This window comes from Fringilla coelebs (genome assembly GCF_963513975.1).
Source record: "Fringilla coelebs genome assembly, chromosome: 32".
In the NCBI taxonomy this organism is placed as follows: domain Eukaryota; kingdom Metazoa; phylum Chordata; class Aves; order Passeriformes; family Fringillidae; genus Fringilla; species Fringilla coelebs.
The window spans coordinates 304,109-331,118 of NC_140058.1; the positions used below are offsets into that span (position 1 = coordinate 304,109).

Below are 27,010 nucleotides of genomic sequence, written 5' to 3' on the forward strand. Positions count from 1 at the left end.
GAGAGGGGACAGGGACACCTGGGACAGGTAAGGGACAGTCGGGGACACCTGGGACAGGTAAATGAGGAGAGGACCCGCGAACTCTGTCAGGGACACCTGGGACAGGTGAGAGGGGACAGTCAGGGACACCTGGGACAAGTGAGAGGGGACAGGTGAGGGACACCTGGGACAGGTGAAAGGGGACAGTCAGGGACACCTGGGACAGGTGAGAGACAGGTGAGAGGGGACAGGGACACCTGGGACAGGTGAGGGGACAGGTGAGAGGGGACACCTGGGACAGGGGAGGGACAGGTAAATGAGGAGGGGCCCGGCATACTCCGTCAGGAACACCTGGGACAGGTGAGAGGGGACAGGGACACCTGGGACAGGTAAGGGACAGTCAGGGACACCTGGGACAGGTAAATGAGGACAGGACCCGTGAACTCTGTGAGTGACACCTGGGATGGGTGAGAGGGGACAGGTAAGGGGACACTTGGGACAGGTGAGGGGACAGACAGAGACACCTGGGACAGGTGAGAGGGGACAGGTGAGGGCACACCTGGGACAGGTGAGGGACAGGTGAGACAGGGGGACACAGACATGCAGGAGCAGGGACAGAGGGACAGAAAGGGACAGACGGACACAGGGGTGACACAGGTGACACAGGTAACACACAGGTGACTCAGGTGACACAGGAGACACAGTGGGTGACAGGAGGTGACACAGGTAACATACAGGTGACACACAGGTGACACAGGCGGCACACAGATGACACGGGGGTGACACAGGTGACACAGAGGTGACAGAGGTGGCACACAGGTGACACAGGGGATGACACAGGTGACACACAGGTGACACACAGGTGACACACAGGTGACACAGATGACACGGGGGTGGCACAGGTGGCACACAGAGGTGACACAGGGGTGGCACAGGTGACACACACGTGACACAGATGACACGGGGGTGACACAGGTGACACACAGGTGACACGGGGGTGGCACAGGCGGCACACAGGTGACACAGGTGACACACAGGTGGCCCAGGTGCGCTCACCGTGACCCAGCTGATCTGCGCCCCCAGGTCCCGGAAGTAGAGCGTGGCCGTGGTGCCCACGGGCAGCGACTGCAGCACATCCTCGTCCTTGAGAGAGCGCCCCTCTGCGGACAGCGGCACACCTGGCACACCTGGGCATGCCTGGGCACACACCTGGCACACACCTGACACACCTGGCATACACCTGGCACACCTGGGCACACCTGGCACACACCTGGGCACACCTGGGGGACACCTGGCACACCTGGCACACCTGGGCACGCCTGGGCACACACCTGGCACACCTGGCACACCTGGGCACACACCTGGGCGTGCCTGGCACACACCTGGCACACCTGGGACACCTGGGCACACCTGAGCGTGCCTGGCACACACCTGGCACACCTGGGCACACACCTGGCACATCTGGCACACCTGGCACACCTGGGCATGCCTGGCACACCTGGGCATGCCTGGCACACCTGGGCACACCTGGGCACACACCTGGCACACCTGGCACACACCTGGGCTCACCTGGCACACCTGGCACACACCTGGGCACACCTGGCACACCTGGCACACACTTGGGCTCACCTGGCACACACCTGGGCACACCTGGAACACACCTGGGGGACACCTGGCACACCTGGGACACACCTGGGGAACACCTGGCACACACCTGGGCGTGCTTGGCACACCGGGCACACACCTAGGGACACCTGGCACACGTGGGGACATCCCTGGGGGGTACCTGGGCACACCTGGCACACCTGGGTGTGCCTGGCCCACACCTGGGCACAGCTGGGACACACCTAGGGACACCTGGGGACATCCCTGAGGGGTACCTGGGCACACCTGGCACACCTGGGCACACACCTGGGCATGCCTGGCCCACACCTGGGCACACCTGGGCACACCTGGGGACACCTGGCACACCTGGGGACATCCCTGAGGGGTACCTGGGCACACCTGACACATAGTTGGGCCCACCTGGCATACCTGGGCACACACCTGACACACCTGGGGACACACCTGGGGACACACCTGGCACACCTGGGGACACCTGGCACAGCTGAGCACACCTGGGCACACACTTGGCACACACCTGGCACAAGTGGGCACACACCTGGGCGTGCCTGGCATACACCTGAGGATACCTGGCATACCTGGCACACCTGGGCACACACCTGGCACACACCTGGTGACATCCCTGAGGGGTACCTGGGTACACCTGGCACACACGTGGAACACATCTGGCACACCTGGGCACACACCTGGCACAGCTGAGCACACCTGGCACACACCTGGCACACCTGGGGACATCTCTGGGGACACCTGGGACACCCCTGGGGTCATCCCTAGGGACACTTGTGGACACGCTGGGGACACCTGGGGACACGTTGGGGACAGCTGGGGGACAGCTGGGGGACACCTGAGGATACCCCTGGGGACACCTGGGGACATCCCTGGGGGGTATCTGGGGACACTGGGGGACATCCCTTGGGGACACCTGGGGGCCAGCTGGGGACACCTGGGACACGCCTGGGGGCACCTGGGGGACAGCTGGGGACACCTGGGGACATCCCTGGGGACAGCTGGGGATGCCTGGGGACACCTGGGGACATCCCTGGGCACACTTTGGGGACAGCTGGTGACAGTTGGGCCCAGCTGGGAGACACCTGGGGACATCATTGGGGACACCTAGAGACACGTTGGGGACACCTGGGGACACGTTGGGGACAGCTGGGGACACCTGGGGGGTATCTGGGAACACCTGGGGACATCCCTGGGGACAGCTAGGGCCAGCTGGGGGACACCTGAGCACACACCTGGGGACACGTGGGGACACGTTGGGGACACCTGGGGGACAGCTAGGGCCAGCTGGGGGACACCGGGGGACATCCCTGGGGACACGTGGGGACACGTTGGGGACACCTGGGGGCCAGCTGGGGACACCTGGGGACATCCCTGGGGGGTATCTGGGGACACCTGGGGACAGCTAGGGCCAGCTGGGGACACCTGGGGACATCCCTGGGGACATCCCTGGAGACACGCTGGGGACACGCTGGGGACACCTGGGAGCCAGCTGGGGACACCTGGGGACACCTGAGACACCCCTGGGGACAGCTGGGGACATCCCAGGGGACATGCTGGGGATAGCTGGTGACACCTGGGGACACGTTGGGGACACCTGGGGACACTGGGGACACGCTGGGGACAGCTGGGGACACCGGGGACACGCTGGGGACAAGCTGGGGACAGCTGATGACATCCCTGGGGACATGCTGGGGACAGCTGGTGACACCTGGGGACACCTGGGAGCCAGCTGGGGACACCTGAGACACCCCTGGGGCAGCTGGGGACATCCCTGGGGACATGCTGGGGACAGCTGGTGATACCCAGGGATACGTTGGGGACATGCTAGGGACAGCTGGTGACACCCGGGGACATGTTGGGGACACGTTGGGGACAGCAGGGACCCCCGGTCACGCAGGCGGTGGCACTCACTGGGGTCCAGGCGCAGGGACTGCCTCGCGGGGTACCACTGGGGATCTGTGGGACAAGGGACACCATGGGGACAGTGCCACCATGGGGACAGTGCCACCATGGGGACAGGGACACCACGGGGACAGGGACACCATGGGGACAGGGACACCATGGGGACAGGGACACCACGGGGACAGGGACACCACGGGGACAGTGCCACCATGGGGACAGGGACACCACGGGGACAGGGACACCACGGGGACAGTGCCACCATGGGGACAGTGCCACCACGGGGACAGGGACACCATGGGGACAGTGCCACCATGGGGACAGTGCCACCACGGGGACAGGGACACCATGGGGACAGCGGGTACCAATGGGGATCTGTGGGACAAGGGACACCATGGGGACAGGGACACCACAGGGACAGGGACACCACGGGGACAGGGACACCATGGGGACAGTGCCACCATGGGACAGCGGGTACCACTGGGGATCTGTGGGACAAGGGACAGCAGGTGGCACCAGGGGACAGCGGGGGTGGCACTGAGGGGACAGCACGGGGACAGTGCCACCATGGGGACAGTGCCACCATGGGGACAGGGACACCATGGGGACAGGGACACCATGGGGACAGTGCCACCACGGGGACAGCGGGTACCACTGGGGATCTGTGGGACAAGGGACACCACGGGGACAGGGACAGTGCCACCATGGGGACAGGGACACCATGGGGACAGCGGGTACCACTGGGGATCTGTGGGACAAGGGACACCATGGGGACAGTGCCACCACGGGGACAGCGGGTACCACTGGGGATCTGTGGGACAAGGGACACCACGGGGACAGTGCCACCATGGGGACAGGAACACCATGGGGACAGGGACACCATGGGGACAGTGCCACCACGGGGACAGGGACACCATGGGGACAGTGCAACCATGGGGACAGGGACACCACGGGGACAGGGACACCATGGGACAGTGCAACCATGGGGACAGGGACAGTGCCACCACGGGGACAGTGCCACCATGGGGACAGGGACACCATGGGGACAGCGGGTACCACTGGGGATCTGTGGGACAAGGGACACCATGGGGACAGTGCCACCACGGGGACAGGGACACCATAGGGACAGGGACAGTGCCACCATGGGGACAGCGATAGCACCAGGCACAGTGACAGTGCCACCATGGGGACAGGGACAGTGCCACCATGGGGACAGTGACAGTGCCACCATGGGGACAGCGGGTACCACTGGGGATCTGTGGGACAAGGGACAGCAGGTGGCACCAGGGGACAGCGGGGGTGGCACTGAGGGGATAGCGCGGGTGGCACTGAGGGGATAGCGCGGGTGGCACCAGGGGACAGTGGGTGGCTCTGAGGGGACAGTGACAGTGGCACTGAAGGGACTGCAGGGGTGGCACTGAGGGGACAGCAGGTGGCACCATGGGGACAACAGAGTGGCAGTGTGGAGACACGGCCACAGAGGGACAGCGGGTGGTGGCACTGAGGGGACAGTAGCGGTGGCACTGCAGGGACAGTGACGGTGGCACTGAGGGGACACAGCCCCCGTGGGGACAGCAGCGGTGGCACTGCAGGGGACAGTGACAGTGGCACTGGGGACAGGGACAGCCAAGGGGGACAGGGCCCCGTGCTGGTCTCTGATGATGATGGTGACAGTGGTGGAGGTCCCCATGGCCCGGTGACACGGTGACATGGCTCAGTGACATGTCCCAATGGCCCGGTGACATGGTGACATGGCTCGGTGACATGTCCCCATGGCCCGGTGACAGGTTCTCATCTTTGTCCTTGTCCCCTCCCCTGTCCCCTACCCCTCTCTCTGTCCCTGTCCCCCCATCCCTGTCCCCTGTCCCCTCCCTGTCCCCCATGTCCCCCTGTCCCCTCCCTGTCCCCCCTGTCCCCATCCCTGTCTCCATCCCTGTCCCCATGTCCCCCCGTCCCCCCCGTCCCCTCCCTGTCTCCATGTCACCCTGTCCCCATCCCTGTCCCCTCCCTGTCCCCTGTCCCCATGTCCCTGTTCCCTCCCCGTCCCCCTGTCCCCATCCCTGTCCCCATGTCCCTGTCCCCCCATCCCCTCCATGTCCCCCTGTCCCCATGTCCCCCTCTCCACCTCTCCCCTCCCTATCCCCCATGTCCCTGTCCCCCATGTCCCTGTCCCCCATGTCCCCCTGTCCCCCATCCCCATCCCTGTCCCCTGTCCCCTGTCCCTGTCACTCACGGCTCTTGCTGAACAGGTTTTTGATGTCGGCCACCGTGGCCTGAGGCTCCACCTGGGGACAGCGAGGGCATCAGGGGACACGGGGACAGCGCCAGGCCACCCCTGTGTCCCCTCCCGGGCCACATGTGTCCCCTCCCAGCCACCCCTGTCCCCTCCCGGGCCACCCCTGTCCCCTCCCAGCCACCCCTGTCCCCTCCCGGGCCACCCCTGTCCCCTCCCAGCCACCCCTGTCCCCTCCCGGGCCACCCGTGTCCCCTCCCGGGCCACCCCTGTCCCCTCCCAGGCCACCCCCTGTGTCCCCTCCCGGGCCACCCCTGTCCCCTCCCAGCCACCCCTGTCCCCTCCCGGGCCACCCGTGTCCCCTCCCGGGCCACCCCTGTCCCCTCCCAGGCCACCCGTGTCCCCTCCCACCCACTGTGTCCCCTCCCGGGCCACCCCTGTCCCCATCCCACCCACCCCTGTCCCCTCCCGGGCCACCCCTGTCCCCTCCCAGGCCACCCCTGTCCCCTCCCAACCACCCGTGTCCCCTCCCAGCCACCTCTGTCCCCTCTCGGGCCACCCCTGTCCCCATCCCACCCACCCCTGTCCCCTCCCGGGTCACCCCTGTCCCCTCCCGGGCCACCCCTGTCCCACCCACCCCTGTCCCCTCCCAGCCACCCCTGTCGCCTCCCAGGCCATCCCTGTCCCCTCCTGGGCCACCCTTGTCCCCTCCCAGGCTGTCCCCGTGTCCCCTCTTGCTGTCCCCATGTGCCCCCCATGTCCCCCCGTGCTGTCCCCGTGTCCCCATGTCACCCCATGTCCCCGTGTCCCCCTGTCCCTGTATCCCCATGTCCCCCTGGGCTGTCCCCCTGTCATTCCGTGTCCCCATGTCCCCTCATGGCACTGTCCCCATGTCCCCCCGCGTCCCCCAAGCCCCCGTGTAGCCCTGTGTCCCCATGTCCCCCTGTACCCCCATGCTGTCCCTGTGTCCCCATGTCCCCCTGTGCCTCCATGCTGTCCCCCCATGTCCCTGTGTCCCCCCATCCCTCCATGTCCCCCCTGTGTCCCCATGCCCCCTCTTGCTGTCCCCATGTCCCCCCGTGTCCCCATGTCCCTCTGTGCAGTTCCCATGTCCCCATGTCCCATCACGGCACTGTCCCCATGTCCCCCCTGTCCCCCTGCTGCCCCCTTGTCCCCACATGTCCCCCTGTCCCCTCTTGCTGTCCCCCTGTCTCCCCATCCCCCGTGTCCCCTTGTCCCCCTTGTCCCCACGTTGCCCTCCTGTCCCCATCCCCACCGTGTCCCCCCATCCCCCTATGTCCCCCTGTCCCTCCATGTCCCCCCGTGTCCCCATGTGCCCCCATCCCCCCATGTCCCCTCGTGTCCCCCCATGTCCCCTCGTGTCCCAATGTTCCCCCCATCCCCCCTCGTGTCCCCCTGTGTCCCCATGCACCCCATCCCCCCATGTCCCCTCGTGTCCCCCCACCCCCTCTTGCTGTCCCTGTGTCCCCATGTTCCCCTATGTCTGCCTGTCCCCCCATGTCCCCCCTGATGTCCCCGTGTCCCCCTCCTGTTCCTGTGTCCCCCTGTCCCCTGCTGTCCCCCTGCTATCCCCGTGTCCCCCTGTCCCCTGCTGTCCCCATGTCCCCCTGCTATCCCCGTGTCCCCATGTCCCCCCATGTCCCCCTGCTGTCCCCGTGTCCCCCCATGTCCCCCTGCTATCCCCGTGTCCCCCCATGTCCCCCTGCTGTTCCCGTGTCCCCTGCTGTCCCCCCGTGTCCCCCTGTCCCCCCTACTGTCCCCCCCGCTGTCCCCCCGTGTCCCCTGCTGTCCCCCCAGTGTCCCCCCATGTCCCGCCGTGTCCCCCGCTGTCCCCGTGTCCCCCCATATCCCCCCGTGTCCCCCTGCTGTCCCCGCTGTCCCCCCGTGTCCCCCTGCTGTCCCCCCGTGTCCCCCCATGTCCCCCCGTGTCCCCTGCTGTTCCCGTGTCCCCCCGTGTCCCCTGCTGTCCCCCCTGTGTCCCCCGCTGTCCCCCCGTGTCCCCCTGTCCCCCCCGTGTCCCCCTGTCCCCCCCGTGTCCCCAGCTGTCCCCCCAGTGTCCCCCTGCTGTCCCCATGTCCCCAGCTGTCCCCCCAATGTCCCCCTGTCCCCCCAGTGTCCCCCTGTCCCCCCGTGTCCCCCGCTGTCCCCCCGTGTCCCCAGCTGTCCCCCTGCTGTTCCCGTGTCCCCTGCTGTCCCCCTGTCCCCCTGTTCCCCCGCTGTCCCCGTGTCCCCACCTTGTCCAGGAAGCACAGTTTGTCCCTGGTCCGCGCGTCCAGGATCTCCACCTCGAAGAAGAGCATCGCCGCTTTCCGGGGCCGCCTCCCGGGGGCCACCGGCGGCCACAGCCCGGGCACGGCCACCGGGGCCACCGGGCCACCCCCGCCGGGGGCCACCGCGGGCCACAGCCCGGGCACGGCCACCGGGGCCACCGGGCCACCCCCGCGGGGCGCCACCGCCACCTCCATGGCACCGAAACCCGATCGGGCCCGCGGCCGCTAAATATAGCCCCACCCCCCCGGTGGCCCCTGGTGGCCCCGGGGTGGCCCTGGAGGTGGCTCTGAAAGTGGCCCGGGGGTGGCCCTGGAGGTGGCCCCGGGGTGGCTCCCGGTGGCCCGGGGGTGGCCCTGGAGTGGCCGTGGAGATGGCCGGGGGGGGACCTCGTGGTGGCTCTGAAGGTGGCCCTGGAGGTGGCCAGGGGGTGGCCCTGAAAGTGGCCTGGGGGTGGCCCGGGAGGTGGCCCCAGAGTGGCCTGGGGGTGGCCTGGGGGTGGCCCTGGAGGTGGCCCCAGAGTGGCCTGGGGGTGGCCCGGAGGTGGCCCTGGAGGTGGCCCAGGGGGGGACCTCGTTGTGGCCCCGTGGTGGCTCTGAAAGTGGCCCCGGAGGTGGCCCCGGGGTGGCCTGAGGGTGGCCCGGGGGTGGCTCCCGGTGGCCCGGGGGTGGCCCTGGACGTGGCCCGGGGGTGGCCTTGAAGGTGGCCCGGGGGGGATCTTGTGGTGGCCCCGTGGTGGCTCTGAAGGTGGCCCCGGAGATGGCCCCGTGGTGGCTCTGAAAGTGGCCCCGGAGGTGGCCTGGGGGTGGCCCTGGAGGTGGCCCCGGGGTGGCCTGAGGGTGGCCCGGGGGTGGCCCAGAGGGGACCTCGTGGTGGCCCCATGGTGGCTCTGAAGGTGGCCCTGGAGGTGGCCCGGGGGGGATCTTGTGGTGGCCCCGTGGTGGCTCTGAAAGTGGCCCCGGGGGTGGCCCCGTGATGGCCCTGGAGGTGGCCTGGGGTGGCCCTGGAGTGGCCGTGGAGGTGGCCCCGTGGTGGCTCTGAAAGTGGCCCCGGGGGTGGCACCTGATGGCCCGGGGGTGGCCCTGGGGTGGCCCTGGAGGTGGCCCCGGGGTGGCCCTGGTGTGGCCCGGGGGTGGTGGCTCTGAAAGTGGCCCCGGGGTGGCCCCATGGTGGCTCCTGGTGGCCCGGGGGTGGCCCCGTGATGGCCCTGGAGGTGGCCTGGGGTGGCCCTGGAGTGGCCGTGGAGGTGGCCCGGGGGTGGCTCTGAAAGTGGCCCCGGGGGTGGCACCTGGTGGCCCTGGAGGTGGCCCCGGGGTGGTCCTGGAGTGGCCATGGAGGTGGCCCCGTGGTGGCTCTGAAAGTGGCCCCGGGGGTGGCCCTGGAGGTGGCCCTGTGGTGGCCAGGGGGAGGCCCTGGAGGTGGCCCGGGGGTGGCCCCTGGTGGCCTGGAGGTGGCCCTGGAGGTGGCCCCGTAGTGGCCAGAGGGTGGCCCTGGAGGTGGCCCGGGGGTGGCCACCAGAGGGACAGTGTCACCCGGCGGGGACAGGACAGGACAGGACAGGACAGGAGGTGAGGCCGGACCCCCCCCAATGTCCCCAGTGTCCCCCGGTGTCCCTAGGTGGGGACAGGGTGGCCGTGGCCATGTGGCTGCTGTCACCGGTGGGGTGTGACGTCACGCGGGGACACCGGGACGGCTCTGTCACCCCCGGGGCGGCGGGGAGGTGACACCGGGGAGGGTGACACTGCCACGGGGGGAGGTGACACCGGGGAGGGTGACACTGCCACGGCGGGGAGGTGACACGGGGAGGGTGACACTGCCACGGCGGGGAGGTGACACCGGGAGGGTGACCCTGCCATGGTGGGGGGGGGGGGGGTGACACCGGGAGGGTGACCCTGCCATGGTGGGGAGGAGGTGACACCGGGAGGGTGACCCTGCCATGGTGGGGAGGAGGTGACAGCGGGGAGGGTGACTCTGCCACGGGGGGAGGTGACACCGGGGAGGGTGACCCTGCCACGGGAGGAGGTGACACCGGGAGGGTGACCCTGCCACGGTGGGGAGGTGACACCGGGAGGGTGACCCTGCCATGGTGGGGGGGAGGTGACAGTGACAGCCCCGTGGGCTACCGGGGCCGTGCCTTGGAGCCACCCGGGCGTGGGGACAGTGACAGGGACGGTGACAGCGACAATGGCGCTCGGGGGGGGTCACCGCGGCCCTCAGGGCCCTGCTGCGACCGCGGGGGCGGCCCGGGGCCCTCCGGGACCTTCCAGAACCTTCCGGGATCCCCCGGGAGCACCGGGACCCCAAGCCACGCCCCTTCCCGTAGACCACGCCCATTTCCACGGAGGCCCCGCCCCGAGCATGTCAAAGCTCCGCCCCATCGCGCGCACCTGTCGCGCCCCGACGCGCATGCGCATAGCGCGACCTCAGCGCGCATGCGTACAGCGCGTCCCGGTTGCCCCGGGGCGGAACGCGCGGGTTCCGCGAGGCCGCCGCGATGGCGCCGTGCGGGACCGGCGGCGCCGGATGCTCGGGGCCGCTCCGGTGGCGGTGCCCGGCCCGGGCCGCGGGCAGCGCGGCCGCCTCACCTCGTAGTGCTTCATGGCCGCTCCGCTCCGCCGCTCCCGCCGCCCCCGCCGCCCCCACGTGACCCGCCCCCTCAGGCCCGCGGGGGGCGGGGCCTGCGGCTCGGCCAATCGGCGCCGCGCGCGTGGCTCGGCGCGGCCAATCGGAACGCGGCGGCCCCGCCCGCGCGCTCGCCCCTTCCCGCCGCGCTGGTTGCCGGGGCAACGCGAACGCCCGAGGGGGACTCCGCCAATGGGTGGCGGGGGCGGGGTTTGGAGTGACAGCCAGAGCAGCCAATAGAAGCGCGGTGAGGGCGGGGCTGAGGGTGGAGTGATGGTCAGATCAACCAATGGGGTCGCGGTAGGGGCGGGGCAAGCAGTGCATGGGGCCTGGGCGGGTCTAAATGGGTCTGGGGGCTCAGGGGGGGTTTGGGGGCTGGGGGGGATTGAAGGGTCTGGGGGGCCCTGGGGAATGGAGGGGTCCCAGGCAATGGGGGGCTGTGGGGTTGGGGGGGCTCCGAGGGGTTTGGGGGGTCTGGGGGGGCCATGGGGGGCGGGGGGGTCATGGGGGGTTTGGGGGATGGGGGTGTCATGGGGACTGGGAGGGGTCACAGGGACTGGGGGGCTGTGGGGTTTGGGGGCTCCGAGGGGTTTGGGGGTTCTGGGGGGGCCATGGGGAATGGAGGGGTCACGGGGGGTTTGGGGGATGGGGGTGTCATGGGGACTGGGAGGGGTCACAGGGACTGGGGGCATCTGGGGTTGGGGGGGATCCGAGGAGTTTTGGGGGGTCTGGGGAGGCCATGTGGGGCGGGGTCAAAGGGGTCATGGGGGGTTTGGGGGATGGGGGTGTCATGGGGACTGGGAGGGGTCCCAGGGACTGGGGGGCTGTGGGGTTTGGGGGCTCCGAGGAGTTTTGGGGGTCTGGGGGGGCCATGGGGGTGGGGCAGGGCTTGGAGACACTTTGGGACACAGGGGACACTTTGGGACACGGGGCATTGGGACAGGGGACACTTTGGGACACAGGGGACACTTTGGGACACGGGGACCGTGGCGCCATGGGGACTCCTGGTCATGGAGACACTGGGGTGGTGGGGCCTGTCCCTCTCTGTGTCCCCATGTCCCCATGGCCACCTGTCCCCAGGTGTCCAATAGCCGTGTCCCCATGTCCCCATGTCCTGTGTCCCCATGTCCCCCCGTGTCCCAATGTCCCTCCATGTCCCAATGTCCCCGTGTCCTGGTGTCACCATGTCCATGTCCCCATGTCTCCCTGTGTCCCAATGTCCCCGTGTCCTGGTGTCCCCATATCCATGTCCCCATGTCCCTGTGTCCCCATGTCCCCCCGTGTCCCAATGTCCCCCCATGTTCCCATGTCCTGGTGTCCCCATGTCCCACCGTGTTCCTGTGTCCTGTCTGTCCCCATGTCCCTGCCTGTCCCCATGTCCTGTGTCCCCCTGTGTCCCCAGTGTGCTGTCACCCTGCTGGCTGCTGCCCCGGTGTCACCGTGCAGTGACAGGGCCGGGTGTCCCAGAGGTGTCACCGTGCAGTGACAGGGCCGGGTGTCCCTGGTGGTGTCACCGTGCAGTGACAGGGCCGGGTGTCCCTGGTGGTGACAGTGGCAGCCCCGGCGAGCCTCGGGCCCGTTCCGTCCCCGTTCCCATCCCCGTTCCCATCCCCGTTCCCATCCCCATTCCCACCCCGTTCCCATCCCATTCCCATCCCATTCAATCCCCGTTCCCATCCCCGTTCCCATCCCCGTTCCCATCCCATTCCCATCCCCGTTCCCATCCCCATTCCCATCCCCGTTCCCATCCCGTTCCCATCCCCGTTCCCATCCCATTCCCATCCCCGTTCCATCCCCTTTCCATCGCCATTCCCATCCCATTCCCATCCCGTTCCATCCCGTTCCCATTCCCATCCCCATTCCCATCCCCGTTCCCATCCCATTCCCATCCCCGTTCCCATCCCGTTCCCATCCCCATTCCCATCCCCGTTCCCATCCCGTTCCCATCCCCATTCCCATCCCCATTCCCATCCCGTTCCCATCCCGTTCCCATCCCGTTCCCATCCCCGTTCCCATCCCATTCCCATCCCCGTTCCCATCCCATTCCCATCCCCGTTCCCATCCCCGTTCCCATCCCGTTCCCATCCCCATTCCCATCCCATTCCCATCCCCGTTCCCATCCCCGTTCCCATCCCATTCCCATCCCCATTCCCATCCCATTCCCATCCCATTCCCATCCCCATTCCCATCCCATTCCCATCCCATTCCCATCCCATTCCCATCCCATTCCCATCCCATTCCCATCCCATTCCCATCCCGTTCCCATCCCCGTTCCCATCCCATTCAATCCCCATTCCCTTCCCCGTTCCCATCCCCGTTCCCACCCCGTTCCCATCCCATTCCCATCCCGTTCCCATCCCGTTCCCATCCCATTCCCATCCCGTTCCCATCCCGTTCCCACCCCGTTCCCATCCCGTTCCCATCCCGTTCCCACCCCGTTCCCATCCCGTTCCCATCCCCGTTCCCATCCCCGTTCCCATCCTGTTCCATCTCCATTCCCATCCCATTCCCATCCCATTCCATCCCCATTCCCATTCCATTCCCATCCCCGTTCCCTTCCCCGTTCCCATCCCGTTCCATCCCATTCCCTTCCCCATTCCCTTCCCCATTCCCATCCCCGTTCCCATCCCGTTCCCATCCCCGTTCCCATCCTGTTCCACCCCGTTCCCATCCCCGTTCCCATCCCGTTCCCATCCCATTCCCATCCCCATTCCCATCCCGTTCCCATCCCCGTTCCCATCCCCATTCCCATCCCCGTTCCATCCCTGTTCCCATCCCATTCCCATCCCGTTCCCATCCCCGTTCCCATCCCCGTTCCCATCCCGTTCCCATCCCATTCCCATCCCCATTCCCATCCCGTTCCCATCCCGTTCCCATCCCATTCCCATCCCCATTCCCATCCCATTCCCATCCCATTCCCATCCCATTCCCATCCCGTTCCCATCCCCGTTCCCATCCCATTCAATCCCCGTTCCCTTCCCTGTTCCCATCCCGTTCCCATCCCCATTCCCGTCCCGTTCCCATCCCGTTCCCATCCCGTTCCCATCATGTTCCATCCCGTTCCATCCCGTTCCCATCCCGTTCCCATCCCCATTCCCATCCCGTTCCTATCATGTTCCATCCCGTTCCATCCCGTTCCCATCCCCGTCCCCTCTCTCCTTCCCGATCCCCTCCCGGCACCTCCCCCGGTCCCTCCCCGCCTCCTGCCCCGGTGCCTCTCCCGGTTCCTCCGCCGATCCGTCCCCGCGCCCTCTCCCGACCCCTTCTCGTCCTCCCCGCTCCTCTCCCGGTTCCTCCTCCGGTCCTGCCCCTTCTCGACCCATCCCCGGTCCCTCCTCTGCTCCACTTCCAGCCCTCGGTCCATCCCCGGTCCCTCCCCGGTCCAGCCCTCTCCCCGCTCCATCACCGGTCCCTCCCCGCTCCATCCCCGGTCCCTCCCCGGTCTCTCCCCGGTCTATCCCCGGTCCCTCCCCGCTCCATCCCCGGTCTATCCCCGGTCCCTCCCCGGTCCAGCCCTTTCCCCGCTCCATCCCCGGTCCTTCCTCGCTCCATCCCCGGTCCTTCCCCGGTCCAGCCCTCTCTCCCTCCATCCCCCGGTGCTTCCTCGGTCTCTCCCCCGTTCCCTCCCCCGCTCCATCCCCGTCCATTCCCCGGGCTTTGCCCGGTCCTTTCGCCGTCTCTCTCCGTTCCCTCCCCGCTCCATCCTCATCCATTCCTCGGTCCCTGCCCGCTCCACCCCCGGTCCTTCTCCGGTCCATCCCTTGGTCCCTTACCGGGGAAGGACCCAGTCCCTGCCCCGGTCCATCCCCGGTCTATCCCCCGCTCCACCCCCGGTCTATCCCCGGTCTATCCCCGCTCCACCCCCGGTCTATCCCCGGTCCATCACCGGGCCTTCACCGCTCCACCCCCGGTCTATCCCAGCTCCACCCCCGGTCTATTCCCGGTCCCTCCCCGCTCCATCCCCGCTCCACCCCCGGTCTATCCCCGCTCCACCCCCGGTCTATCCCCGGTCCCTCCCCGGTCCATCACCGGTCCTTCACCTCTCCACCCCCGGTCTATCCCCGGTCCCTCCCCGGTCTATCCCCGGTCCCTCCCCGCTCCACCCCCGGTCTATCCCCGCTCCTCCCCCGTCCATCCCCATCCATTCCTCAGTCTATCCCCGGTCCCTCCCCGGTCTATCCCCGCTCCATCCCCGGTCTATCCCCGCTCTATCCCCATCCATTCCTCAGTCCCTCCCCGATCTATCCCCGGTCTATCCCCGCTCCATCCCGATCCATTCCTCAGTCTCTCCCCGGTCTATCCCCGGTCCCTCCCCTACTCCATCCCGAACCATTAATCGGTCTCTCCGGTCCCTCCCCGCTCCATCCCCGGTCCTTCCCCGGTCTATCCCAGGTACCTCCCCCGCTCCATCCCCGTCCCTCCCCGGTTTATCCCCGGTTAATCCCCGCTCCATCCCCGGTCCCTCCCTGCTCCATTCCCGGTCTATCCCCGGTCCCTCCCCGGTCTCTCCCTAGTCCCTCCCCGTCCTTCCCTCTCCTCTCTCCATCCCCGGTCCCTCCCTGGTCCATCCCCGGTCCCTCTCCGCTCCATCCTCATCCATTCCTCGGTCCATCCCCGGTCCCTCCCCGCTCCATCCCCATCCATTCCTCAGTCTCTCCCCGCTCCATCCCCGGTCCCTCCCCGCTCCATCCCCGGTCCCTCCTTGGTCCAGCCCCGGTCCATCCCCGGTCCCTCCCCGTCCCTCCCGCTCCATCCCCGTCCCTCCCGGTCCCTCCCCGGTCTATCCCGGGTCCCTCCCCGTCCTTCCCTCTCCTCGCTCCATCCCCGGTCCCTCCCCGGTCTATCCCGAGTCCCTCCCCGTCCTTCCCTCTCCTCGCTCCATCCCCGGTCCCTCCCCGCTCCATCCCCGGTCCCTCCCCATCCCTCCCGGTCCTTCCCCATCCCTCCCCGTCCCTCCCCTCCCCATCCCCATCCCTCCCGGTCCCTCCCCCGTCCCTCCCCGGTCCCTCCCCGTCCCCCCCGCCCCTCGGGGCTCCCTCCCCGTGCCCGTCCCGCGGTAGCCTCGCCGTGCCCGGTGCCAGAGCAGCGGGGGCGGCCATGGGCAAGGATTATTACCGCACGCTGGGGCTGTCCCGGGGGGCCTCCGCCGCCGACATCCGCCGCGCCTACCGGCGGCAGGCGCTGCGCTGCCACCCCGACAAGGACCGGTCCCCGGGAGCCGAGCAGCGCTTCAAGGAGGTGGCCGAGGCCTACGACGTGCTCAGCGACCCCAAAAAACGGGAGATCTTCGACAAGTACGGGGAGGAGGGTGAGCGGCGGCACCGGGGGGGCCGGGGGGGCCGGCCCGGGGGATGGAGGGGTGAGGGGACAGGTGGGGAGGGGGTCTGGGGGGCACGGGAGGGGATGAGGGGGTCGGGAGAAAGGTGGGGAGGGGGTCTGGGGGAGCACGGGAGGGGCAATGAGGGGGTCAGGGGGTCGGGGGGAAGGTGAGGAGGGGTCTGGGGGTCGGAGGGGGGTGTGGGGAGGGCAGGTGGGGGGTGAGGGTGGGGGGCTGAAGGGGAAATTGAGGGGGGGAGTGAGGGGTGGGGGGCTTGGGGGTGACAGCCAGGCAGGTGAGAGGGTGGGGACAGGTGACAGGGAGAGGGGATGAGGACAGGTGAGGGGGACAGGTGACAGAGACAGGGTGACAGGGCCAGGTGAGGGGGCAGGGGGCGAGGACAGGTGGCAGGGACAGGTGAGGGGGTCAGGTTAGAGGGACAGGTAAGGGGGGCAAGTGGCAGGGACAGGTGAGAGGGGCAGGTGAGGGGGACAGGTAAGGGGGGCAGGTGACAGGGCCAGGTGAGGGGGACAGGGGGTGAGGACAGGTGCCAGGGCCAGGTGCCAGGGCCAGGTGCCAGTGCCAGGATCGGGGGCTGGGGGGCGCACAGGACGGTGGGGTCAGGGCGAAGGCAGCGGTGGCACAGAGGGGAAGGTGGGGAGGGGGCTCCGCGGTGGGCAGCCCGCCTGGCCGGCAGTGCCCGGGGGGGGACCGGCAGGGCGCCGGGGCGTGCCGGGGGGGTGCCGCTGGAGCCGGCTGGGCCTGTTGGGGCCCGTCCGGGACCGTCAGCGGCGTCGGCGCCACGGGCAGAACCGGTTCCCCACGCCCTGCCCGGCCCGCCCCACGCCCTGCCCGCGGCTCACCCCGCGCCCCGCGGCGGCGCGGCCGGGGGGGCTGATGGGCACCTTCCCCCTCCTCCCCCCCACCCCCCAAAATGCCAGGGCTGAAAGGGGGAGCCCCCACCCCCGGGCCGGGGGGCTCGAACGGCCCCACCTTCACCTACACGTTCCGCGGCGACCCGCACGCCATGTTCGCCGAGTTCTTCGACGGGCGCAACCCCTTCGACACCTTCTTCGTGCAGCGCAACGGCGACGATGAGGACGGCGAGGAGGCCTTCAACACCTTCCACGTGGGGGGCTTCGGCAGCGTCAGCTTCCCGCGGGGCCGGGGGGGCGAGGGTCGCAAGCAGGATCCCCCCGTGCTGTACGAGCTGCGCGTGTCGCTGGAGGAGATCTACAGCGGCTGCACCAAGAAGATGAAGATCTCCCACAAGCGGCTCGGGCCCGACGGGAAGACGGTGAGGAACGAGGACAAGATCCTGACCATCGAGGTGAAGAGGGGATGGAAGGAGGGCACCAAGATCACCTTCCCCAAGGAGGGCGACCAGACGCCCAACAACATCCCGGCCGACGTGGTGTTCGTGCTCAAGGACAAGCCGCACGACGTGTTCCGCCGCGACGGCTCCGACATCGTCTACCCGGCCAGGATCAGCCTGCGCGAGGTCGGCGGGACCCCCGGGGCGGGGGGGGATGGGGGGGATGCTGGGGGTGGGGTGGGCTTGGGGACATTGGGGTGGGTGGGCTTGGGGGGGATGCTGGAGGTGGAGTGGGCTTGGGGACATTAGGGTGGGTGGGCTTGGAGGGGATGCTGGAGGTGGGGTGGGCTTGGGGGGGACATCAGGGGTGGGTGGGCTTGGGGACATCAAGGGATGGGTGGGCTTGGGGGGACGTTGGAGGTGGGGTGGGCTTGGTGGGGACGTTGGAGATGGGGTGGGCTTGGGGACATCAAGGGGTTGGGTGGGCTTGGGGACTCAGGGGTGGGTGGGCTTGGAGGGGACGTTGGAGGTGGGGTGGGCTTGGTGGGGACATTGGGGTGGGTGGGCTTGGAGGGGATATTAGGGTGGGTGGGCTTGAGGGGACTCAGGGGTGGGTGGGCTTGGAGGGGACATCAGGGGTGGGTGGGCTTGGGGACATTGGGGTGGGTGGGCTTGGAGGGACTCAGGGGTGGGTGGGCTTGGGGGGGATGCTGGAGGTGGGGTGGGCTTGGGGACATTGGGGTGGGTGGGCTTGGAGGGGACATTGGGGTGGGTGAGCTTGGGGGGAAAGTTGGAGATGGGGTGGGCTTGGTGGAGATGTTGGAGATGGGGTGGGCTTGGGGACATGGAGGGGTGGGTGGGCTTGGTGGGGACATCAGGGGTGGGTGGGCTTGGAGGGGATATTAGAGTGGGTGGGCTTGGGGGGGATGCTGGAGGTGGGGTGGGTTTGTTGGGGATGTTGGAGGTGGGGTGGGCTTGGAGGGAACATTGGGGTGGGTGGGCTTGGGGGGACTCAGGGGTGGGTGGGCTTGGTGGGGACATTGGGGTGGGTGAGCTTGGTGGGGACATCAGGGCTGGGTAGGTGGGCTCGGTGGGGACGTTGGAGTAGGGCAGGCTTGGGGACATTGAGGGGTGGGTGGGCTTGGAGGGGACGTTGGAGGTGGGTGGGCTTGGGGACATCGAGAGGTGGGTGGGCTTGGTGGGGACATTGGGGTGGGTGGGCTTGGGGACATCGAGGGGTGGGTGGGCTTGGTGGGATGTCAAGGGCTGGGTGGGCTTGGTGGGGACAGTGGGGTGGGTTGGGCTTGGTGGGGAAATTGGAGTTGGGTGACAGTGGGGACATTGAGGGTGGGCTTGGTGGGGACATCAAGACATGGGATGGTCTTGGTGGGGACATTGGGGAGAGTTGGTCTTGGTGGGGACGTTGGAGATGGGTGACAGTGGGGACACTGAGGGTGGGTGGCAGTGGGGACACTGAGGATGGGTTGGTCTTGGTGGGGACATTGGAGATGGGGTAGGCTTGGTGGGGACATCAGGGGTTGGACTCAGTGGGGACATCAGGGGTGGGTTGGTGTTGCTGGGGACATTGAGATGGGGTGGCAGTGGGGACATTGGAGATGGGGTGGTCTTGGTGGGGACACCAGAGGTAGGTGGGTGGTGGTGGAGACATCAGGTGGGGACATTGAGGGTGGTGGCAGTGGGGACACTGGAGATGGGGTGGGCTTGGTGGGGACATTGGGGGTGGGTTGGTCTTGGTGGGGACATTGGAGATGGGGTGGCCGTGGGGACATTGAGGGTAGGTGACAGTGGGGACATTGAGGATGGGTTGGACTTGGTGGGGACATCAGGGGTGGGTTGGTCTTGGTGGGGACATTGGGGTTGGTCTTGGTGGGGACATTGGAGATGGGGCTTGGTGGGGACATCAGGGGTTGGACTCGGTGGGGACATTGGGGAGGGTGTTGGTCTTGGTGGGGACACCAGAGGTGGGTGGCAGTGGAGACATCAGGTGGGGACATTGAGGGTGGTGGCAGTGGGGACACTGGGGATGGGGTGGGCTTGGTGGGGACATCAGGGGTGGGTTGGTCTTGGTGGGGACACTGGAGATGGGATGGTCTTGGGGACATCAAGGGGCGGGTGGGTGGCAGAGGGGACATGGAGGATGGGTTGGTCTTGGTGGGGATGTTGGAGATGGGTGACAGTGGGGACACTGAGGGTGGTGGCAGTGGGGACATTGGAGATGGGATGGTTTGGTGGGGACATTGGGGTGGGTGGGCTTGGGGGGGACACCGGGGTGGGGGGACACGATGGGGGGGAGGGTCATTCTGGGGGTGACAGGACACAGTGGATGGCTGGGGGGGTCACTGTGGGTCATTCTGGGGTCATGCTGGGGGGTCACTCTGGGGTCACTGTGGGGGCCACTGTGGGGGATGTTGTGGGGTCACTCAGGGTCACTCTGGGGGGTCACTCTGGGGTCACTGTGGGCGACATTGTGGGGTCACTCTGGGGTCACTCTGAGGTCATTCAGGAGTCACTGGGGTCACTCTGGGGGTTACCCTGGGGTCACTCTGGGGTCACTCCAGGGGTCACTCTGGGCAGTGGGGCCATGCCAGGGGTGCCCCTTGCCCAGTGCTGACGTGTCCACCCTGTCCCCTGTGTCCCTGACCTGTCCCAATGTCCCCTGTGTCCCTGACCTGTCCCCCATGTCTCCCGTGTCCCCATGTACCTGGCCTGTCCCCCATGTCGTCTGTGTCCCCGTGTACCTGACCTGTCCCCATGTCCCCTTGTCCCTGACATGTCCCCATGTCACTGACGTGTCCCAATGTCCCCCGTGTCCCTGACCTGTCCCCCGTGTCCCCATGTACCTGGCCTGTCCCCATGTCCTCCTGTCCCTGACCTATCCCCATGTCACTGACGTGTCCCTGACCTGTCCCGGTGTCCCCCTGTCCCTGACATGTCCCTGACGTGTCCCCATGTCCCCAGGCTCTGTGTGGCTGCACGGTGACCGTCCCCATGCAGGATGGCCACTCCATCCCAGGACATGGAACACCCATGTGTGTCTGTGTCACTCACCTGTCCCAATGTCCCCATGTCCCTGACGTGTCCCCATGTCCCTGACGTGTCCCCATGTCCCCAACGTGTCCCCAGGCTCTGTGTGGCTGCACGGTGACTGTCCCCACTCTGGACGGCCACTCCATCCCCATGGTGTTCCAGGACATGGAACAGCCCTGTGTCCCCTGTGTCCCCTGTGTCCCCCATGTCCCTGTGTCACTCACCTGTCCCGATGTCCCCGTGTCCCTGACATGTCCCTGGTGTGTCCCCAGGCTCTGTGTGGCTGCACGGTGACTGTCCCCACCCTGGACGGCCGCTCCATCCCCATGGTGTTCCAGGACGTGGAACAGCCCTGTGTCCCCCATGTCCCCTGTGTCACTCACCTGTCCCAATGTCCCCATGTCCCTGACGTGTCCCTGCCGTGTCCCTGCCGTGTCCCTGATGTGTCCCCAGGCTCTGTGTGGCTGCACGGTGACTGTCCCCACCCTGGACAGCCACTCTATCCCCATGGTGTTCCAGGACATGGAACAGCCCTGTGTCCCCTGTGTCCCCTGTGTCCCCCATGTCCTGTGTGTCACTCACCTGTCCCCGTGTCCCTGACGTGTCCCTGACGTGTCCCCCCGTGTCCCCAGGCTCTGTGTGGCTGCACAGTGACTGTCCCCACCCTGGGTGGCCACTCCATCCCCATGGCGTTCCAGTCCCCTGTGTCCCCTGTGTCCCCCATGTCCTGTGTGTCCCCATGTCCCCGTGTCCCTGACCTGTCCCAATGTCCCCATGTCCCTGTGTCCCTGACTTGTCCCAATGTCCCCGTGTCCCCTGTGTCCCCATGTCCCCTGTGTCACTCACCTGTCCCGATGTCCTCATGTCCCTGACCTGTCCCTGTGTCCCCGTGTCCCCAGGCTCTGTGTGGCTGCACGGTGACTGTCCCCTCCCTGGACGGCTGCTCCATCCCCATGGTGTTCCGGTCCCCCGTGTCCCCTGTGTCCCCCATGTCCCCTTGTCCCTGACGTGTCCCTGACGTGTCCCCCCGTGTCCCCAGGCTCTGTGTGGCTGCACGGTGACTGTCCCCACCCTGGACGGCCGCTCCATCCCCATGGTGTTCCAGGACATGGAACAGCCCTGTGTCCCCTGTGTCACTCACCTGTCCCTGTGTCCCCGTGTCCCCAGGCTCTGTGTGGCTGCACGGTGACTGTCCCCACCCTGGACGGCCGCTCCATCCCCATGGTGTTCCAGGACGTGCTCAAGCCGGGCGTCAAGCGCCGCGTCCCCGGGGAGGGGCTGCCCTTCCCCCGCTCGCCCGAGCAGCGCGGCGACCTCGTCATCGAGTTCGAGGTCAAATTCCCGGACCGGATCCCGCCGGCCTCCAAACCCCTCCTGGAGCAGATCCTGCCCCCCTAGGGCCCCCCAAAACCCCCCCGGGGGGCGCGGACTCGGGGGAGCCCCCCTGGAACTGCCCCGGCTCTGGGGGGGCTCGCTGGGCTCATCCTCCTCCTCCTCGGGGGGTTTTGGGGTGTCCTTGTCCCTGAGCTCAGGGGGGTTTTGGGGTCACCTCACTGTCCCCGGGGGTTTTGGGGTGTCCTTGTCCCCAATCTCCGGGGGGTTTTGGGGTGCTCTCGTCCCCAGTCTCAGAACTTAGGGGGGGTTTTGGGGTCACCCAGCTGTCTCAGGGGGTTTTGGGGTGTCCCTGTCCCTGAGCTCAGAGGGGTTTTGGGGTCACCTCACTGTCCCCGGGGGTTTTGGGGTGTCCTTGTCCCTGAGCTCAGGGGGGGTTTGGGGTCACCCCGCCATCCCGGGGGGGTTTTGGGGTGTCCCTGTCCCCAATCTCGGAGCTCAGGGGGGTTTTGGGGTCACCCCGCCATCCCGGGGGGTTTTGGGGTGTCCCTGTCCCTAATCTCGGAGCTCAGAGGGGTTTTGGGGTCACCCCGCTGTCCCCGGGGGGTTTTGGGGTGTCCCTGTCCCCAATCTCCGGGGGGTTTTGGGGTGCTCTCGTCCCCAGTCTCAGAACTTAGGGGGGGTTTTGGGGTCACCCAGCTGTCTCAGGGGGTTTTGGGGTGTCCCTGTCCCTGAGCTCAGAGGGGTTTTGGGGTCACCTCACTGTCCCCGGGGGTTTTGGGGTGTCCTTGTCCCTGAGCTCAGGGGGGGTTTGGGGTCACCCCGCCATCCCGGGGGGGTTTTGGGGTGTCCCTGTCCCCAATCTCGGAGCTCAGGGGGGTTTTGGGGTCACCCCGCTGTCCCCGGGGGGTTTTGGGGTGTCCTTGTCCCTGAGCTCAGGAGGTTTTGGGGTCACCCCACTGTCTCAGGGGGTTTTGGGGTGTCCCTGTCCCTGAGCTCAGGGGGGTTTGGGGTCACCCCGCTGTCTCAGGGGGTTTTGGGGTGTCCCTGTCCTCAATCTCGGAGCTCAGGGGGGTTTTGGGGTCACCCCACTGTCCTGGGGGTTTTGGGGTGTCCTTGTCCCCAATCTCGGAGGGGTTTTGGGGTCACCTCACTGCCCCGGGGGCTTTTAGGGTGTCCTTGTCCCTGAACTCAGAGGGGTTTTGGGGTCACCCCACGGTCCCGGGGGGTTTTGGGGTTACCCCACTGTCCCGGGGGCTTTTGGGGTGTCCCTGTCCCCAATCTCCGGGGGGTTTTGGGGTGCTCTCGTTCCCAGTCTCGGAGCTCAGAGGGGTTTTGGGGTCACCCAGCTGTCCCCGGGGGGTTTGGGGTGTCCTTGTCCCTGAGCTCAGAGGGGTTTTGGGGTCACCCCGCTGTCCCCGGGGGTTTTGGGGTGTCCTTGTCCCTGAGCTCAGAGGGGGTTTGGGGTCACCCCGCCATCCCGGGGGAGTTTTGGGGTGTCCCTGTCCCCAGTCTGGGAGCTAAGGGGTGTTTTGGGGTCACCTCTCTGTCCCCAGGGGTTTTGGGGTGTCCCTGTCCCCAGTCTCGGAGCTCAGAGGGGTTTTGGGGTCACCCAGCTGTACCCGGGGGGTTTTGGGGTGTCCTTGTCCCTGAGCTCAGGGGGGTTTTGGGGTCACCCCGCTGTCCCCGGGGGTTTTGGGGTGTCCCTGTCCCCAGTCTCGGAGCTCCGGGGGGTTTGGGGTCACCCCACTGTCCCGGGGGCTTTTGGGGTGTCCTTGTCCCTGAGCTCACGAGGTTTTGGGGTCACCCAGCTGTCCCCGGGGGTTTTGGGGTGTCCTTGTCCCCAATCTCGGAGGGGTTTTGGGGTCACCCCACTGTCCCCAGGGGTTTTGGGGTGTCCTTGTCCCTGAGCTCAGGAGGTTTTGGGGTCACCCCGCTGTCCCGGGGGGTTTTGGGGTGTCCCTGTCCCCAGTCTCCGGGGGGTTTTGGGGTGCTCTCGTCCCCAGTCTCAGAACTTAGGGGGGGTTTTGGGGTCACCCCGCCATCCCGGGGGGTTTTGGGGTCACCCCACTGTCCCGGGGAGTTTTGGGGTCACCCCGCCATCCCGGGGGGGTTTTGGGGTGCTCTCGTCCCCAGTCTCAGAGCTCAGGGGGGGTTTTGGGGTCACCCCGCCATCCCGGGGGGGTTTTGGGGTGTCCCCGTCCCCTGTCCCCCATCTCAGAACGGTTTTGGGGTCACCCCGATGTCTGGGGAGGTTTTGGGGTGTCCTTGTCCCACCCCAATTTCGGGGATCTCCGGGTGTCCTTGTCCCCCCAATTTTGGGGTCTTGGGGGTCTTTGGGTGTCCTTGTTCCCCCAATTTTGGGGGTCTTCAGGTGTCCTTGTCCCCCCCAATTTCGGGGGTCTCCGGGTGTCCTTGTCCCCTCAATTTTGGGGGTCCCCGGGCTGTCCTTGTCCCCCCCATTTTGGGGGTCTTGGGGGTCCCCGGGTGTCCTTGTCCCCCCCAATTTCGGGGGTCTTTGGGTGTCCTTGTCCCCCCAATTTTGGGGGTCCCCGGGCTGTCCTTGTCCCCCCAATTTTGGGGGTCTCTGGGTGTCTCTGTCCCCCCCATTCTGAGGGTCCCCACGCCCCCCACCCCATTTTTGGGGTACCCCACGCCCCCCCCCATTTTTGGGGTCCCCATGCCCCCCTCATTCTGAGGGTCCCCACGCCCCCCCCCCCTCATTTTTGGGGGTCCCCACATCCCCTCCCCCCCCCTTTTTGGGGCTCCCCTCCCCCCCCATCCTTAATTGGGGAGGGGTCCCAAACACGGGGGGGACCCCCCGGGGGGGGTGGGGGGGCCGCGGGCGGCTCGGGGTGGGGGGGGGGAGGGGCGGGGCCCTCGCGGTTTTTGGGGTGAAACCGCCCGGAAAAGGGGCCGAGATTAAAAAAACCCTAAAACCCAACGGGGGGTCTGCTTTATTTGGGGAGGGGGCGTCGGGGGGGGGTTTGGGGGGGATTTGGGGTGGGGGAGGGGCACAGAGGGATTTCTGGCCCTCCCCCCCCCCCAAATGGGAGTGCGGACCCACAAATGGGGTTTGGGACCCCTCCCCAAAATGGGGGAGTGGAGACCCCTCCCCAAATGGGGTCTGTGACCCTAAATGGGGTTTGGGACCCCTCCCCAAAATGGGGGAGTGGAGACCCCTCCCCAAATGGGGTCTGTGACCCTAAATGGGGTTTGGGACCCCTCCCCAAAATGGGGGAATGGAGACCCCTCCCCAAATGGGGTTTGGGACCCGAAATGGGGTTTGGGACCCCTCCCCAAAATGGGGGCATGGAGACCCCTCCCCAAAATGGGGGCATGGAGACCTCTCCCCAAATGGGGTTTGGGACCCCTCCCCAAATGGGGTCTGGACCCCTCCCCAAATGGGGTTTGGGTCCCTAAATGGGGTTTGGGACCCCTCCCCAAAATGGGGACATGGAGACCCCTCCCCAAATGGAGTCTGTGTCCCCAAATGGGGTTTGGGACCCGAAATCGGGTCCGGGACCCTTCCCCAAATGGGGTCTGGACCCCTCCCCAAATGGGGGTTGGGACCCCTCCCCAAATGGGGTTTGGGACCCCTCCCTAATGGGGTTTGGGACCCTTCCCCAAATGGGGTTTGGGACCCTTCCCCAAATCGGATCTGCAACCCCAAATGGGGTTTAGGAGCCTTCCCCAAATGGGGTCTGGACCCCTCCCCAAAATGGGGGCATGGAGACCCCTCCCCAAATGGGGTTTGGGACCCGAAATTGGGTCCGTGACCCCTCCCCAAATGGGGTCTGGACCCCTCCCCAAATGGGGGTTGGGACCCCTCCCCAAATGGGGTTTGGGACCCCTCCCCAAATGGGGTTTGGGACCCGAAATCGGGTCCGGGACCCCTCCCCAAATGGGGTTTGGGACCCGAAATCGGGTCCGGGACCCCTCCCCAAATCGGATCTCCCACCCCAAATGGGGTTTGGGACCCCTCCCCAAAATGGGGCCATGGAGACCCCTCCCCAAATGGAGTCTGTGTCCCCAAATGGGATTTGGGACCCTTCCCCAAATCGGGTCTGCGACCCCATATTGGGTTTGGGACCCCTCCCCAGATGGGGTCTGTGACCCCATATTGGGTTTGAGACCCCTCCCCAAATGGAGTCTGTGTCCCCAAATGGGGTTTGGGACCCTAAATCGGGTCCGGGACCCCTCCCCAAATCGGATCTGCGACCCCAAATGGTGTTTGGGACCCTTCCCCATATTTGGTTTGGGACCCTTCCCCAAATCAGATCTGCGAACCCAAATGGGATTTGGGACCCCTCCTCAAATGGGGTCTGGACCCCTCCCCAAATGGGGTTTGGGACCCTAAATGAGGTTTGGGACCCCCTCCCCAAATGGGGTCTGTGCCCCCCCCCTTGGGGTCCGAACCCCCCTTTGGGGTCAATTCCCGCCTCCTCCCCAAATGGGTGTAACAGGTGTGCCCAGGTGTGCACAGGTGTGTGAGGGCTGTGCCCAGGTGTGCACAGGTGTAACAGGTACGTACAGGTGTGCTCAGGTGTAACAGGTGTAACAGGTGTGTAACAGGTGTGTAACAGGTGCAACAGGTGTGTACAGGTGTGTAACAGGTGTGTACAGGTGTGTAACAGATGTGCACAGGTGTGCACAAGTGTACAACAGGTATGTACACCTGTGTAACAGGTGTGCACAGGTGTAACAGGTGTGTAACAGGTGTGCTCAGGTGTACAACAGGTATGTACAGGTGTGTAACTGGTGTGCACAGGTGTAACAGGTGTGTAACAGGTGTGCACAGGTGTGCACAGGTATGTACAGGTGTGCACAGGTGTAACAGGTACATACAGGTGTGCTCAGGTGTAACAGGTGTGCTCAGGTATAACAGGTGTGCACAGGTGTGTACAGGTGTGTAATGGGTGTGCACAGGTGTGCACAGGTGTGCACAGGTATGTACAGGTGTGCACAGGTGTAACAGGTACATACAGGTGTGCTCAGGTGTAACAGGTGTGCTCAGGTATAACAGGTGTGCACAGGTGTGTACAGGTGTGTAATGGGTGTGCACAGGTGTGCACAGGTGTGTACAGGTGTGTAACAGGTGTGCTCAGGTGTAACAAGTGTGTACAGGTGTGTACAGGAGTGCCCAGGTGTGCACAGGTGTAACAGGTGTGTAATGGGTGTGCTCAGGTGTAACAGGTGTGTTCAGGTGTGTAATGGGTGTGTACAGGAGCGCCCAGGTGTGCACAGGTGTGTAAGGGCTGTGTAAAAGGTGTGCTCAGGTGTACAACAGGTGTGTACAGGTGTGTAATATGTGTGCACAGATGTGTACAGGTGTGCACAGGTG

The 27,010-nt window shown here is 66.7% G+C and overlaps 2 protein-coding genes across 4 annotated transcripts in view; one reads left to right on the forward strand and one right to left on the reverse strand.

Moving 5' to 3' along the window:
- Nucleotides 1–10,690, reverse strand: part of TECR (trans-2,3-enoyl-CoA reductase) — a 28,344-nt gene extending 17,654 nt beyond the window's left edge. For both annotated transcript variants that reach the window (XM_084223932.1, XM_084223931.1), the window contains exons 1-5: nucleotides 10,618–10,690; nucleotides 7,999–8,049; nucleotides 5,744–5,795; nucleotides 3,523–3,567; nucleotides 1,036–1,139 (exon numbers count right to left, since the gene is read on the reverse strand). In XM_084223932.1, coding sequence (XP_084080058.1) covers nucleotides 1,036–1,139; nucleotides 3,523–3,567; nucleotides 5,744–5,795; nucleotides 7,999–8,049; nucleotides 10,618–10,632 — 267 coding nt within the window. In that variant the 5' untranslated portion in view covers nucleotides 10,633–10,690. The remainder of the gene's footprint in view (nucleotides 1–1,035; nucleotides 1,140–3,522; nucleotides 3,568–5,743; nucleotides 5,796–7,998; nucleotides 8,050–10,617) is intronic.
- Nucleotides 10,691–15,751: 5,061 nt separating this feature from the next.
- On the forward strand, nucleotides 15,752–21,861 carry DNAJB1 (DnaJ heat shock protein family (Hsp40) member B1; the record flags this gene model as incomplete). 2 transcript variants are annotated; one of them, XM_084223849.1, is made up of 3 exons in its annotated part: nucleotides 15,752–15,962; nucleotides 16,913–17,472; nucleotides 21,502–21,861. In XM_084223849.1, 3 exons carry the CDS (start codon nucleotides 15,752–15,754, stop codon nucleotides 21,730–21,732), a joined length of 1,002 nt encoding a protein of 333 aa, XP_084079975.1. In that variant the 3' UTR covers nucleotides 21,733–21,861. The 2 variants fall into 2 exon arrangements, with proteins under 2 accessions (XP_084079975.1, XP_084079976.1); XM_084223850.1 differs by having other exon boundaries at nucleotides 15,886–15,948.
- Between the last annotated feature and the right edge of the window lie 5,149 nt (nucleotides 21,862–27,010).